At 38.6% G+C, this 15,855-nt stretch overlaps 1 protein-coding gene across 2 annotated transcripts in view; it reads right to left on the bottom strand.

Moving 5' to 3' along the window:
• Positions 1–15,855, bottom strand: part of LOC124589636 (endoplasmic reticulum-Golgi intermediate compartment protein 2) — an 87,673-nt gene that overhangs the window by 53,148 nt on the left and 18,670 nt on the right. For both annotated transcript variants that reach the window (XM_047131570.1, XM_047131571.1), the window contains exons 3-4: positions 7,009–7,164; positions 6,676–6,892 (exon numbers count right to left, since the gene is read on the bottom strand). In XM_047131570.1, the coding sequence (XP_046987526.1) occupies positions 6,676–6,892; positions 7,009–7,164 (373 nt within the window). The remainder of the gene's footprint in view (positions 1–6,675; positions 6,893–7,008; positions 7,165–15,855) is intronic.

The raw sequence follows: 15,855 nt of genomic DNA, 5'->3' as shown, positions 1-15,855 counted from the left end.
AGCGCTTTTGTTCGGTAAGTCACCTCATATATATATATATATATATATATATATATTAAACCTGGCTCCCTACAATGTGCTCAGTTGACTGCCAGCTCTTTACTGGCCCACAGTGAGTGTGCAGGGATGAGATGGGGTGCTTCTTTGTGGTTGGTTCTTGGGAGGGATGCAAGAATCAAGTATGAGGATATGGCATGTGATATCAGTTTGTGAATTAGGTCTAGAGGGTATTGCCTGCCTGTGAAGGCCTTTGTGAGGCCTTCAGCATCAAGGGAGTTCTCATCACTGCACATGCGTCTACCACAGTTCGTCAGGCTGTATGGGAGAGATTTTTCGGTGTGGAACGGATAGCAGCTGTCGTAGTGCAGGTACTGTTGGTGATTGGTGGGTTTGACGTGGACTGAGGTGTGGATGGAGCCATCTGAGAGGAGCAGCTCAACATCTAGGAAGGCAGCTCGATGGGTGGAGGAGTACTAGGTGAAATTGATGGGAGAGAAGGTGATCAGTTTGTGGAGGAATGAGGATAAGGTGTTCTGGCTTCGGGTCCAGATTATAAAGATGTCATCAATAAACCTGAACCAGACCACCAGTGGTTTGGGAGTTTTGAGAAGCTAAGAATGTTACCTCTAGGTGGCCCATGAAGAGGTTGGCATAGAAGGGTGCCAGTGCCACAAATTTGTCTGTATGCATTCCCTTCAAAGGTAAAGTAGTTATGGGTTGGAATTTAGTTGGTTGGGTGTACAAGGAAATAATTGGTGGGTTTGGAATCTGTAGGGCGTTGGGAGAGGCAATGTTCAATCACGGTGAGGCCATGGACAAGATGGTGTCGAGTGAACATTTTTCATGTAGTGATGTCTCACTTTCTTTAAAAAGTGATAGTGAGGTTTGTAAAATTTGCATGAAGAAGGTCAAAAGAGGTATCCTGTGTGTCGACTGCAAGTACTGATACCACGTCAAAGTCAATTTGAAATATATAAAAGACGAACATGACTGGACATGCCGACAGTGCTTTATAAGTGCTAAGGAAAACGAAATAATGAACACGCTAAAGACAAAAGAAAAAATAATAAGCGTGTTAACAGATGATTTAGTGTCAATCAATACAAAATATCAAGAACTTCTGAGGAAATATCAAGAACTGTAAACAAAATATAAAGCAGTGGATCGGAATTATTGCCTAACTCAAGACAACGCCATTGTTGATGGTCATTCCGCGCAGAAAATGTGGCGTGTGCCAAAAAATACAAACAAGCAAGAACTACATGTAAGTACAGCCCCAGTGATACCATTATCAAACAAATTCTCAGCACTAGTAGCGGATTGTGGTAACACAACAGACATAATCCAACCAGAAAGTAATCACAAAACTCCTGCAACAGAACCAAAAAAGAACTTGCCAACCTTAAAATGCACCAAAGGGCTCCTTCTGTATGCCGAAAGTCATGGAAGAGAACTATCCAAACATTTTCGCAAAAATCAAGCCTGGTGCAATGTTAAATGCAGTGGTGGAGAATATTACAACTGAAACAAGTCAACTGAACAAAGACCATCACGTTGTGATTAATGGCGGTGGCAACGACATATACAAAAACGAAAGCAAGACAGCCCTGCAATGTTTCTGTAACATATTACCAAAACTATTTCAAACGAACATTGTCATCGCAAACGTGCCAGTGCGACATGGTTTACCACTGTGGTCGTGTGTAAACAAAGAGATTCGACACTACAATTCTGAGCTAAAGAAACTGTGTGATAAATTTAGCCATGTACATTTGATAAACTTAAGTAAGATGAATTGTGATAAACACACAAAACATGGATTCCACTTAAACAGGAAAGGGAAGGCCAAGCTAGTTTCCCCACATAAGCAAACTGTGCGAGAAAGACAGTGTGGAGAAAGCTCCAATTGCTCTGGGCTACAACCACGAGACTTTTTTAAAATAAAGGACCATAATAATAGTTTTCAGGAATGTATTTAGGACATGACTGAGTCCTGTTCACACAAAGAAAAGCCAGGCTATGAAATAAGTGATCAGTCATTGCAGGACAGTTCTAAAAAACCAGTGTATGCAAAAGGTCATAAAAAGTGTAACTCAAACAATTATGATTTGTGCAAGATGGTAAATAAACAAGAAGTGATAACACCCTTAAAGTTAATGCACTTAAATGTGCAATATCTCAGAAACAAACTTGACATACTACAAATATTGATAGAGGAACACTTGCCACATGTACTAGTAATAACAGAACATGGGCTAAAATGCAGTGAAATAATATATTATAGATTAGAAGGTTACATACTAGCAAATAGTTATTGTAGGCAAAACCATAAAGGTGATGGTGTGGCAGTTTATGTTAATTAAGATATAGAAGCTAAAAAAAATTCCTTTCTTGAACACCATACCAAAGAAGGATCAATTGAAATGACAGGTAGTGTAATCTACAGTAATGATCTTAAGTTACCAAAGCATTAAGTGATTGGAGTATATAGGCCACCAAATGCTGATGTAATGCTGTTTATGGATAAACTTAGTAGTGTTGTTGGTAAGGGCGGTTCTAATGACCTTACTATATTAGGTGATTTTAATATAGATGCAAACTCAAATAGTATAGTAAACTTCAAACTCAGTGACGTACTGACCTCATACAATCTTGTAAATACAACTCTGAACGGACACATGTTTCACTAGAATAGATTATGCTATAATCAGCAAAGATGATATAGATAAGGTAAATTACCGTAACTTAAATTTTCTTTATTCTGACCACTTCTGTCAGGTGACAGAATACATAAATTCAGTTATGCCTAAAATAACAAAACCTGTGCTACAAAAACGAATGCTGAATACCTCAAATATTAATGCTCTTAAAGACAAACTAGCAAATGAGAAATGGGATTCTGTGTACCAGGAAAAAGGGCAGGATGAGAAATGGAATGAATTCTACTCAACGGTACTACATCATTATGAATATAGTTGTCCAGTCAGAGAAATCCAGAAGGTAGTTAAACACTGTCAAAATGGAAGTAATCCTAGACTAAAACTCCCACCAAATCTGATCAAGCTCAGGCAGCAAGTACATGATCTAAACCAGCTTTATAAAGCTACTACTATGCAGATTTTCGAGGAAAAATACAATAGGGCCAAGCAAACTTTTAAAACTGAAATTGTTAACCTATGGAAACAGATTAACAGCAAAACAATAGAACAGTCTGACAACGTAAACAAAGCATCTTGGAAGCTGATTGACAAATACCGGAAAGGTCCCAACAAGATGAACACGGAACCACTCAGCATAAGACATGATAGTAGCATTATAAAAAACCCAGATACTATATGTAATATTTTTAATAACTACTACATCTGGCAAACAATCAATCCATATTATAGATTCACAGGTAGAGACCCGATGCTATCTCACCCAATGTACCAAATTTGAATTTGTGGAAGTGAATGAGCAGGAGGTTCACAGGGCAATCAATATACATGCTAAAGAAAAAATTTTCATCTGGATGGGATGGCATATCCAGAGCCATTACTAAAGCGTGCTTAGAAGAAATCTCTAAACCTCTTACCCGATTAACTGCAGCTTTAGAGAAAACATGTATCCAATGGTTCTAAAAATGAGTGTAGTGAAACCAGTGTATAAAAAGGGAAGTACGGAAGATGTCTCCAGCTATAGACCAATATAATTAATTCCCACTTTTAGTAAGATATTCGAAAGCATTATCCTTTCTCAGGTAAGTACCTTTTTGACAAAACATAAACTGCTTGTAGATTCGCAACATGGCTTCAGAAAAGAGCTAAGTACAACCACAGCAGTTACGCAGTTCATCCATGAAGTTTACTGTGTGTTGGACAGATGATGCAGACTGCTAGTATATTTTTGGACCTGACAAGGGCATTTGATACAGTAAACCATAGGGTACTTCTTAAAAAGCTAAAATCTTAAGGTACTGTCGATCGAACCATGAATCTTCTAACCACATACCTGCTGAATCGTAAGCAAAGCACTAAATTGTCATACAAACTAGATAATAAAATCATGAACTTCCAGTCCACCAGTGAACCTATATTACAAGGTGCACCACATGGCTCAATCCTTGGACCCTTTCTCTTCCTTATATATATTAACGACATTGCACAACCCATTAACTCCCATATTGTAAGCTATGCAGATGACACATCAATCTTATTCTATGGGAGTGAATGTAACGAGCTAAAATCTCTTGCTACTAGTGGCGCAACAGAAGTAACAAAATACTTCAGTGATCAGAGACTCAACGTGAATGTCACCAAATCTCAACTACTGACATTTAAAACAGGCAGTTCTCACCACAACAATATGAATAGTGTGCGTAATATCTCTGCAACAGAAAATGGTAACTGTAAATTCCTGGGTGTGTATGTTGATGAAAATTTGCGGTGGACATACCACATTAATTTCGTATACGGAAAAGTCAGTAGTGCCATATATCTACTCAGTCAGGTCGCAAAAGATAGTTCCTAGCCAAGCACTGAAATTAGTATATTATGGAACACTTTACCCTTTTCTCAATTATGGAATTGAACTATGGGGCAGTGCAGCTGACGTACATTTAAAGAGAATACTACTACTACAGAAAAGAGAATAAGACATATACATGGGATGGGACATAGAGATTCATGTCGTAAAATGTTTGTGTAGCACAAATATCTGACAATATATTCTCTGCACATCTTCAAAATAGTTGTATTTTTTATAAGTCAACCAACAGAAGCTATCAAGGGCAGTGATGTACATGATCACAACACTAGAACAAAGTGTAACTATTTCCGTAACAGAACAATGTTAAAAATGACTGATAGAAGTCCATATATCAGTGGTTTGATTTGGTATAACAAGCTACCAAACGCTCTAAGAACGTGCACGGGAAATGTTTTTAAAACAAAATTAAAATCTTTTCTAATACAAAAATGTTTGTATTCTTTAAACGAATTTTAAGATAGTGATTGTAACATGAGGCATTAGCATAGCAGTTGTAATGTGATAAACGTAAAAAATAGACATATGAAGCAACAGCTACAGAGTATAGTGTATTTTATAAGTGTAAATATAACCATAGTATTAAGTCTGATGTTTGCAAAAGCCATCATTACGATGGCTCCACACAAAGAAAATGCAAATAAATAAAAAATAAATAAATAAATAGATCCAGAATGAGATTTTCACTCTGCAGCGGAGTGTGCGCTGATATGAAACTTCCTGGCAGATTAAAACTGTGTGCCCGACCGAGACTCGAACTCGGGACCTTTGCCTTTCGCGGGCAAGTGCTCTACCAATTGAGCTACCGAAGCACGACTCACGCCCGGTACTCACAGCTTCACTTCTGCCAGTACCTCGTCTCCCACCTTCCAAACTTTACAGAAGCTCTCCTGCAAACCTTGCAGAACTAGCACTCCTGAAAGAAAGGATATTGTGGAGACATGGCTTAGCCACAGCCTGGGGGATGTTTCCAGAATGAGATTTTCACTCTGCAGCGGAGTGTGCGCTGATATGAAACTTCCTGGCAGATTAAAACTGTGTGCCCGACCGAGACTCGAACTCGGGACCTTTGCCTTTCGCGGGCAAGTGCTCTACCAATTGAGCTACCGAAGCACGACTCACGCCCGGTACTCACAGCTTCACTTCTGCCAGTACCTCGTCTCCCACCTTCCAAACTTTACAGAAGCTCCCCTGCGAACCTTGCAGAACTAGCACTCCTGAAAGAAAGGAGAGCTTCTGTAAATTTTGGAAGGTGGGAGACGAGGTACTGGCAGAAGTGAAGCTGTGAGTACCGGGCGTGAGTCGTGCTTCGGTAGCTCAATTGGTAGAGCACTTGCCCGCGAAAGGCAAAGGTCCCGAGTTCGAGTCTCGGTCGGGCACACAGTTTTAATCTGCCAGGAAGTTTCATATCAGCGCACACTCCGCTGCAGAGTGAAAATCTCATTCTGGAAACATCCCCCAGGCTGTGGCTAAGCCATGTCTCCACAATATCCATTCTTTCAGGAGTGCTAGTTCTGCAAGGTTTGCAGGAGAGCTTCTGTAAAGTTTGGAAGGTGGGAGACGAGGTACTGGCAGAAGTGAAGCTGTGAGTACCAGGCGTGAGTCGTGCTTCGGTAGCTCAATTGGTAGAGCACTTTCCCGCGAAAGGCAAAGGTCCCGAGTTCGAGTCTCGGTCGGGCACACAGTTTTAATCTGCCAGGAAGTTTTAAATAAATAGATGTTTGTGTATGCCCCAGTAACCCCTGCCCAATTTGTGTCCCCACATCAGCTAGTTGTGTGCTACTATCTCACGCCATTGTCTACGAAACTGCGTGCCCAGCCATCTGTCACCTGCCTTCTCTACCTGCACCTCTAGCAAGCCCACAGACAGCTCCCCACTCGTGCCTGAGCTGCTAGATGCTTGCCCCGAACCCCTTCCCTGCCTCCCACCTCTCCCCATTCCTGACACCACCCAACCTCACACCCCCACCTCATCCCAGCATACTCACCAAGAGCCAGTAAGAGCTGGCAGTCAACTGAGCACAATGTGTGCCTATCATCAACACAGTGCTTTTGCTTTGCGGCGAGTTGTCTTTTTTATTCCTAAATAACTTGTAAAAATCATTCATCAGTGCGTATGTTAAAATTTTGAATTATTTTGAATTAATTTACCGTTGAGGCATCTCTGCAAATAATGTGTTTTGGCCTGATCTCCACAACAGATCTTGTAATGCATGAAATTCTTCTCTTAGGTAGGAGTTGACCTGTCGCATACTATCAAACTGCATCCTCTGCTCAAGGTCAAGTTCAAACCACGTTTCTTCTTGTTCAAGCAAACCAAACTGTAGTACATTTTGGTTAGTAGAGTCAAGAATATCAGCACCTATGGCTGTAAACAAGAACAAAAAACATGCTTCATTATTATCAGCTTAACTCAGTAACACATTCATTATTTAAATTTAGCGATTATTTTCATAACATTTACACTAGGAAAAGATCACTTACCACCACAAGGCATTGCTACAGTGAGATCTATGTTGATTTTCAACTTGGCATCTATATCTGTATCAGGTACAAACTTGAATACAAAGCGACTGCTCAGAAAATATGACACTTCAGCATATATAAGAATTATTATGATAACAAGAGTCAGCAAGGACACTGCAAAAGAGAGAAAAATAACAGTTCCTCACAGACATAAACAATAAACACAGGTAACTTCACTGCAAACAGCTACGGCTTTAGGAGCTGCATCGCCCTAACATTAATATCATTGTATGTAGACTGCAGTTATCACACAAACATCATACAAAGTGATTCTGCATAAAATAATAATAATAATAATAATGCCAACGGTATCATCATTCTGTCAGTCCATACAAAATAAAAAAGGCATTAGCAGTGTAGAAAAATTTCAGTTCTTAAGGAAGCATATAATCAAAAATAATTTAGACAAAGAAGCACTTTGGGGCTGAACACACAAACTTGAAATTAAGTTCATCTTATAACATTTTTTGAAGACACTTCTAAGCCTGGATAATTTTTAAAGGGTCCAGATTATTTAACAATGAGCTGTGTGAGCTGTTCAACTGCTCTTCAAAGTCCTTTGTTGACACTGACAGAATTGCAATGTCATCGGCAAACCTCAAAGTCCACATTTCTTACCCCTGAACTTTAATTCCTTTTCCATGTTTCTCCTTGACTTCCACTACTGCTTGCTCAGTGTATAAACTGAATAACCTCAGGCATACGCCACAACCCTGTCTCGCTCTCTTTACCTACTCTGCCCTTTCATGTTTACCGACAGTTCCAACTTCCATACAAGTTTTAAACAACCTTTTGCTACCTATATTTTATCCCTGCTAACTTCAGAATTTCAAAGAATGTATTTACTCAACACTGTCAAAAGCTTTCTCTAACTCTACAAATGTTATAAACATAGGTTTACTTTTCTTCAATCTATCTTCTAAGACAAGTTGTATGGTCAGTGATCCTACATTTCTACGTAACCCAGACTGATCTTCCCTGAGACTGGCTTCCACCAATTTTTCCATTCTTCTGTAATTTTGCAACAATGATTTATTAAACTTTAAGTTCAGTAATATTCACAGCTGTCAACATGTGTCTTCTCTGAGAGTGGAATTATTACATTCCTCTTGAAGTCTGAAGGTGTTCCGCCTGTGTCATATCTTACACACAAGGAGGCAACAGTTCTGTCTCTTTCAAGGATCTCAATAAATCTGAGGAATACTAAGTGCGAACTTGAGGGTGGGGTCCAGAGGCCATTATTGTTGTTAACTTGTACAGCAAGTGAGTGGAATACATTTGTTTCCTAACATGAAACACAGCATATAGACATTTTCAGTGTTGTGCAGTTATTTTCAAACAAAACACAGTTACTCCACATTCAGTGCTCTTGAGTACTTTCTATAAAAATACTTAGAAAATATCCCTGAACAACCTACAGAATTTTGTTAGTGGGATTCAGGTTCACCCCCGTAGATGATGAGGCTGCTAATTTCTGAATACACAATGCATTTAACACAATTTACATTTGCCGACATATTGTATGGATCAAGTGAGCTGTATTTATTTTATGAAGTAACTAGAAGCGGATTTCATCTTCACCCCCTCCTCACACACAAATCAATGAGTTTTTAGAAACTGATATTATTTTGTAAAAAGTCTCTCTGCTTGCTTTCTAGAAGTGAAATTTATATTTTGTGTTTTAAGAATTATTCCAATCATCCTTAGCCAAATTTGTTATACAATCAGCATTACGAACACTATCTAACAATGTGGGACTCATGAAGGCTTTTTCTTATAATCAGTATCTATCAGTTATAATCAATATTGCAGCCTGCTCACTCATCGTTTTTTAAAATAAGATTACACATCTTCAGAAATGCTTTCTAAGCAATGATTCACGTTTTTGGCCAATACATTTGACATTCCTTTCCTTGGCTTTATTTCTTTAAGTGATTTCTCATTAATTTTACTGCCGCTATTTGTGCTTCCCATTGACAAGTCATTCAAATTTGGAACCCATTCTGTGATTTTACAGGTGACAGTCATCAGTCAAACGGGTCAGCATCTGTGGAACTTTGTTTCCTACTGGTGACAGGTTTTTTATTATTTTTTATTTTTTTGAGTTATCTGTTGTTGTGGTCTTCAGTCCTGAGACTGGTTTGATGCAGCTCTCCATGCTACCTATCCTGCGCAAGCTTCTTCATCTCCCAGTACGTACTGCAACCTACATCCTTCTGAATCTGCTTGGTGTATTCATCTCTTGGTCTCCCTCTACGATTTTTACCCTCCACACTGCCCTCCAATACTAAATTGGTGATCCCTTGATGTCTCAGAACATGTCCTACCAACCAATCCCTTCTTCTAGTCAAGTTGTGCCACAAGCTCCTCTTCTCCCCAATTCTATTCAGTACCTCCTCATTAGTTATGTGATCTACCCATCTAATCTTCAGTATTCTTCTGTAGCACCACATTTTGAAAGCTTCTATTCTCTTCTTGTCCAAACTATTTATCGTCCATGTTTCACTTCCATACATGGCTACACTCCATACAAATACTTTCAGAAATGACTTCCTGACACTTAAATCTATACTCGATGTTAACAAATTTTTGTTCTTCAGAAACGCTTCCTTCCCATTGCCAGTCTACATTTTATATCCTCTCTACTTCGACCATCATCAGTTATTTTGCTCCCCAAATAGCAAAACTCCTTTACTACTTTAAGTGTCTCATTTCCTAATCTAATACCCTCAACATCACCCGACTTAATTCAACCTCATTCCATTATCCTCATTTTGCTTTTGTTGATGTTCATCTTATATCCTCCCTTCAAGACACTATCCATTCCGTTCAACTGCTCTTCCAAGTCCTTTGCTGTCTCTGACAGAATTACAATGTCATCGGCGAACCTAAAATTTTTATTTCTTCTCCATGGATTTTAATACCTTTCCTTCACTGCTTGCTCAATATACGGATTGAATAACATCGGGGAGAGGCTACAACCCTGTCTCACTCCCTTCCCAACCACTGCTTCCCTTTCATGCCCCTCAACTCTTATAACTGCCATCTGGTTTCTGTACAAATTGTAAATAGCCTTTCGCTCCCTGTATTTTACCCCTGCCACCTTCAGAATTTGAAAGAGAGTGTTTCAATCAACATTGTCAAAAGCTTTCTCTAAGTCTACAAATGTTAGAAACGTAGGTTTGCCTTTCCTTAATCTTTCTTCTAAGATAAGTTGTAGGGCCAGTATTGCCTCACGTGTTCCAACATTTCTACGGAATCCAAAATTATCTTCCCCCAGGTCGGCTTCTATCAGTTTTTCCATTCGTCTGTAAAGAATTCGCATTAGTATTTTGCAGCTGTGACTTATTAAACTGATAGTTCGGTAATTTTCACATCTGTCAACACCTGCTTTCTTTGGGATTTGAATTATTATATTTTTCTTGAAGTCTGAGGGTATTTCGACTGTCTCATACATCTTGCTCACCAGATGGTAGAGTTTTGTCAGTACTGGCTCTTGTATAGACCCTCTATATACTCCTTCCACCTTTCTGCTTTCCCTTCTTTGCTTAGAACTGGGTTTCCATCAAAGCTCTTGATATTCATGCAAGTGGTTCTCCTTTCTCCAAAGGTCTCTCTAATTTTTCTGTAGGCAGTATCTATCTTACAACTAGAACCAAACTTGTGCTCTGAGACTCTATTTTTAAGGCCTACATCTGAAATTGAAATAGAAAAAACACTTCATAGCAAAATTGAAAGAAAAGTCATCTGCTGGACAAGATCAAATTCCATGTTTCCTCCTTCATAATTGCAATAACTTTATCAGTAAACCCCTAGCCCACATAATAAAGTTCTCATTCCTGAATGGTGCATTTCCTGGTATGCTCAAAATTGCAAAAATTATACCTGTCCACAAAAAAGGAAGGAAAGAGGATCCCAGTAATAATCGACCCATTGCACTGCTTTCAACTTTTAGTAAAGTATTTGAATATATAATGGCCACCAGAATCATGTCCTTTTTAGACAAAGAAAATATCCTGTCACCTGCTCAGTTCAGCTTTCAAAGTAAGAAAGCTACAACTGATGCAATACAAGAATTTCTAGATCATGCACTGGAGCTTGTGGACAAAAAAACTCCCAGCCATAAGTATCTTCCTAGATCTAACAAAGGCCTTCGACATTGTTAATCATAGTATACTTTTGCAAAAGATGCATTCCTATGGAATAAGAGGAAATGCCTATGACTGGTTTAAAATCTATCTGGAAGATCGACAGCAGTATGTCGAATTAAATGAAACTAAGCTCTCAGGTACAGCTAGCACTGTACATTCCTCCACACATACCATAAAGCAAGGCGTTCCCCAAGGCTCCGTCCTGGGCCCCTTACTTTACATAAATGACCTTCCTCACAGCCTACCACACACAAAAACCCTTTTGTTTGATGATGACACCTCTGTACTCATATCTGTGTCTGAACAAATTCTCCAATCTAATATAGATAGGACCACAGATCAAATAAGTCGATGGCTTCAAAGTAACAGGCTGCTTCTTAATGCAAAAAAGACAATTGGAATAACCTTCCACACTGCCCAAAACAGAAATCCATTACTATCAACTATATCACTGGAAAAAAATAATGTTAAACTTGAAAATGAAATAAAATTTTTGGGGGTCACTATTACTGATACGCTCAGATGGAAAAGGCACATTGACGTTACCAGCACAAAACTTAGTAAAGTATGCTTCATGATTAGATCAATAAGGAATGTCACTAACACAAGTACCCTAACCACAATGTACCATGCACTCTTTCACTCTGTACTTAACTACGGAATCATCTTCTGGGACCAAAATTCTGAATCAATTAAGATATTCAAACTGCAAAAGAAGATAGTCAGAACAATTATGTTCAAAAAACAAAGAGACACTTGTAAACCATTATTTAAGAAACTAAATATTTTGCCCCTCCCATGCCAATACATACTAGAATTATTATTCTTTACCAAAAAAAGTATCAACAAAATTAGCGAAAATATGGATTACCACGATTGTGACACAAGATCAAAAACCTCTCTAAGAATACTTCCCCACTCAACAAAACTGTTCAATGATGGTGTCAAGTGCATGGGAATAAAATTATATAACCATCTTCCAACTTTTATACAAGAAATCCAAGAAATAAATAAATTCACACAGACAGTGAAATCTCTTTTAATAAAAGACTGCTTTTATACCATCCAGGAATATTTGGAATCAAAATTGTCTTAGTGCATGATAATATATCAAATCTGAATGTTATTAAGTCAATTTTGTCACATAATGTAACAATTCTCTGTAAAGTTGTAACTTTAAGTAACATAATTTGTAGGTAATGTAAAATAATCATTCTTCTGTGTTCTTGTTTACTGTTTTAGACTCCTGCGAACTGTGTATTTGTATTGACTTATCCCATATCAGTTGTACAAGCCATTGTACTGATTTGATCTACAGGACAAATAAATAATAAATAAATAAATAAATCTTACCCCTAGTGAGATAAGCATCTACATCCTTACATTTGTCCTCTAGCCATCACTGCTTAGCCATTTTGCACTTCCTGACTATCTCATTTTTGAGACGTTTATATTCCTTTTTGCCTGCTTCATTTACTGCATTTTTATATTTTCTCCTTTCATCAATTAACTTCAATATTGCTTCTGTTGCCCAAGGGTTTCTATTAGCCCTACTCTTTTTACCTACTTGATCCTCTGCTGCCTTTACTATTTCATCCCTCAAAGCTACCCATTCTTCTTCTACTGTATTTCTTTCCCCCATTCCTGTCAATTGTTCCCTTATGCTCTCCTTGAAACCATGTACAACCTCTGGTTCTTTCAGTTTATCCAGTTCCCATCTCCTTAAATTCCCACCTTTTTGCAGTTTCTTCAGTTTTAATCTACAGTTCATAACCAATAGATTGTGGTCAGAGTCCACATCTGCCCCTGGAAATGTCTTACAATTTACAACCTGGTTCCTAAATCTCTGTCTTACCATTATATAATCAATCTGATATCTTCTAGTATCTCCAGGGTTCTTCCACGTACACACCCTTCTTTCATGATTCTTGAACCAAGTGTTAGCTATGATTAAGTTATGCTCTGTGCAAAATTCTACGAGGCGGCTTCCTCTTTCATTTCTTAGCTCCAATCCATATTCACCTACTATGTTTCCTTCTCTCCCTTTTCCTGCTTTCGAATTCCAGTCACCCATGACTATTAAATTTTCGTCTCCCTTCACTACCTGAATAATTTCATTTATCTCATCATACATTTCATCAATTTCTTCGTCATCTGCAGAGCTAGTTGGCATATAAACTTGTACTACTGTAGTAGGCGTGGGCCTCGTGTCTATCTTGGCCACAATAATGCGTTCACTATGTTGTTTGTAGTTGCTTACCCGTACTCCTATTTCTTTATTCATTATTATACCTACTCCTGCATTACCCCTATTTGATTTTGTATTTATAACCCTGTATTCACCCAACCAAAAGTCTTGTTCCTCCTGCCACCGAACTTCACTAATTCCTACTATATCTAACTTTAACCTATCCATTTCCCTTTTTGAATTTTCTAACCTACCTGCCCGATTAAGGGATCTGACATTCCATGCTCCGATCCGTAGAACGCCAGTTTTCTTTCTCCTGATAACGATGTCCTCTTGAGTAGTCCCCGCCCGGAGACCCGAGTGGGGGACTATTTTACCTCCGGAATATTTTACCCAAGAGGACACCATCATCATTAACCATACAGTAAAGCTGCATGCCCTTGGGAAAAATTACGGCCGTAGTTTCCCCTTGCTTTCAACCGTTCACAGTACCAGCACAGCAAGGCCGTTTTGGTTAGTGTTACAAGGTCAGATCAGTCAATCATCCAGACTGTTGCCCCTGCAACTACTGAAAAGGCTGCTGCCCCTCTTCAGGAACCACGCATTTGTCTGGCCTCTCAACAGATACCCCTCCATTGTGGTTGCACCTACGGTAAGGCTATCTGTATCACTGAGGCACGCAAGCCTCTCCACCAATGGCAAGGTCCGTGGTTATCCCGTGCATATCTCGAGCGCTCACAAGTTATGCCATTTGCTGAGAAGTATGGAAACTCTTAGACAGGATTAACAGTTACATGACATCATAAATTATCCACACAAAGACGGTACATAGTTTTAGAATGTACAGAATTACTTTTATTATTGAGCAAGATGGTTACAAACCAATCAGAATAATAGGAAACTAAAATCAACACTCAAAACTCATAACAAAGTGGCAACGACTGCAACACAAAACATGTCAGAGAGTTCTTATGACACAAAAGTACACAAAAAGGTGTCACTGCCATGGGTGTTTTGGAGATTTAATTATATGCCGTGGTAATTTGTAACAAACAGTTTAAAACATTTTTATTTCTCTTCCAAAATTCATTCTGGTTCATTGTTTAACCTATATGTTGTAGACCAAAAAAGCTCTTCAGTAAATTTTGACACGTTTGCTCAAACTGCATAGACACGTTTATTTACATTGTAGTGCTTTGAGAATATTTTAAATAGAAGTGTGAGAGAGACGAATCTGACCTACTGCGCATTGCATGTTTGTTTGTGCAGCTCTAAAAACAGTCGCGGCTGACGAACAGCGGCCAACAAGTACCTGCTGTACGATCCGTAGAGTTTCTGTGTATTTGTAGAGAAGAGCCTGTGCTATTCTTTGCTGGTTTAGTGACTGTGAGGATTGTTAAGAACAAATGAAGAAAGTAGATTAGACTTCCAGTAATATCAGCGATTACATATGTAAGTTTAAAATCGAAAAGGACACTCCATTTTTTCTGTAAGCCATATCCAATACCAGTAAGTTTGAAAGAAGCAGTTAAGGAGGAAACTGACAAATTGATTGACAATAATATAACAGAACGTAGTTCTAGAGTCATGAATAACCCTTTAGTAGTGGTAGGAGGTGTGCGATTAGTGCTAGACATGCATACACTGAATAAGCATATAGAGACAGAATGAGACAGACCAATTAACATCGATGAATTATTATCCAAATTTGAAAAAGCAAGGTTTTTTAACACGATGGACCTGACGGGGGGGGGGATATTGGCAAATTAGGCTACATCCTGAATCAAAGAAGTATACAGCATTTCTGTTTGATGGTAAATCATATCATTTCAATGTGTCACTGTTCAGGCTATATAACTCAGTGTCCGTATTTATATGTGCTCTGGATGAGGCATTAGGAAAAGATTTATTGAAGGATTTAATAACATACGTAGATGAAATCCTCTTAATCTATGCTACCTGGGAAGAACATTGTCTAACCTTGAGTAAGACCCTGAAAAAATTTAAAGAAAAAGGTATTACAGTGAAATTGTCTAAATCACACTTTGCGCGACAAGAGCTTAAGTTTCTAGGGCATATTGTAGTGGTGCAGGGATTAGACCGGATCCTGAGTGCATAAAAGCTATTACATAATGTTCACCCCCTAGAAACGAAAGACAGTTGAAGGGATTTATAGGAATGGCCGGATACTATAGACGGTATATACGAGGTCAAGAGCTGAACGACCCAAGAATTTTACATTATTAAGAAAGGGAATACCGTGGGTATGGGATCAAGAGGCAAATTATGTGTTTGAAAATGTAAAAAGAGCAATGGTAGAATCACCCATATTACATCATCTGAGTATGGGTGAGCCATTTAAAATTTCAACTGATGCATCTGATTATGGTATTGCCGAAGAACTTTTTCAATGATATTGGGGTCTAGATAATGTAAATCATAGATCCATAGTTTTTGCTAGCTGTA

The sequence above is a fragment of the Schistocerca americana genome, chromosome 2, assembly GCF_021461395.2.
Source record: "Schistocerca americana isolate TAMUIC-IGC-003095 chromosome 2, iqSchAmer2.1, whole genome shotgun sequence".
In the NCBI taxonomy this organism is placed as follows: Eukaryota; Metazoa; Arthropoda; class Insecta; order Orthoptera; family Acrididae; genus Schistocerca; species Schistocerca americana.
Note: the sequence above shows the minus strand (reverse complement) of the source record. Positions and strands in the feature narration are given on the sequence as shown.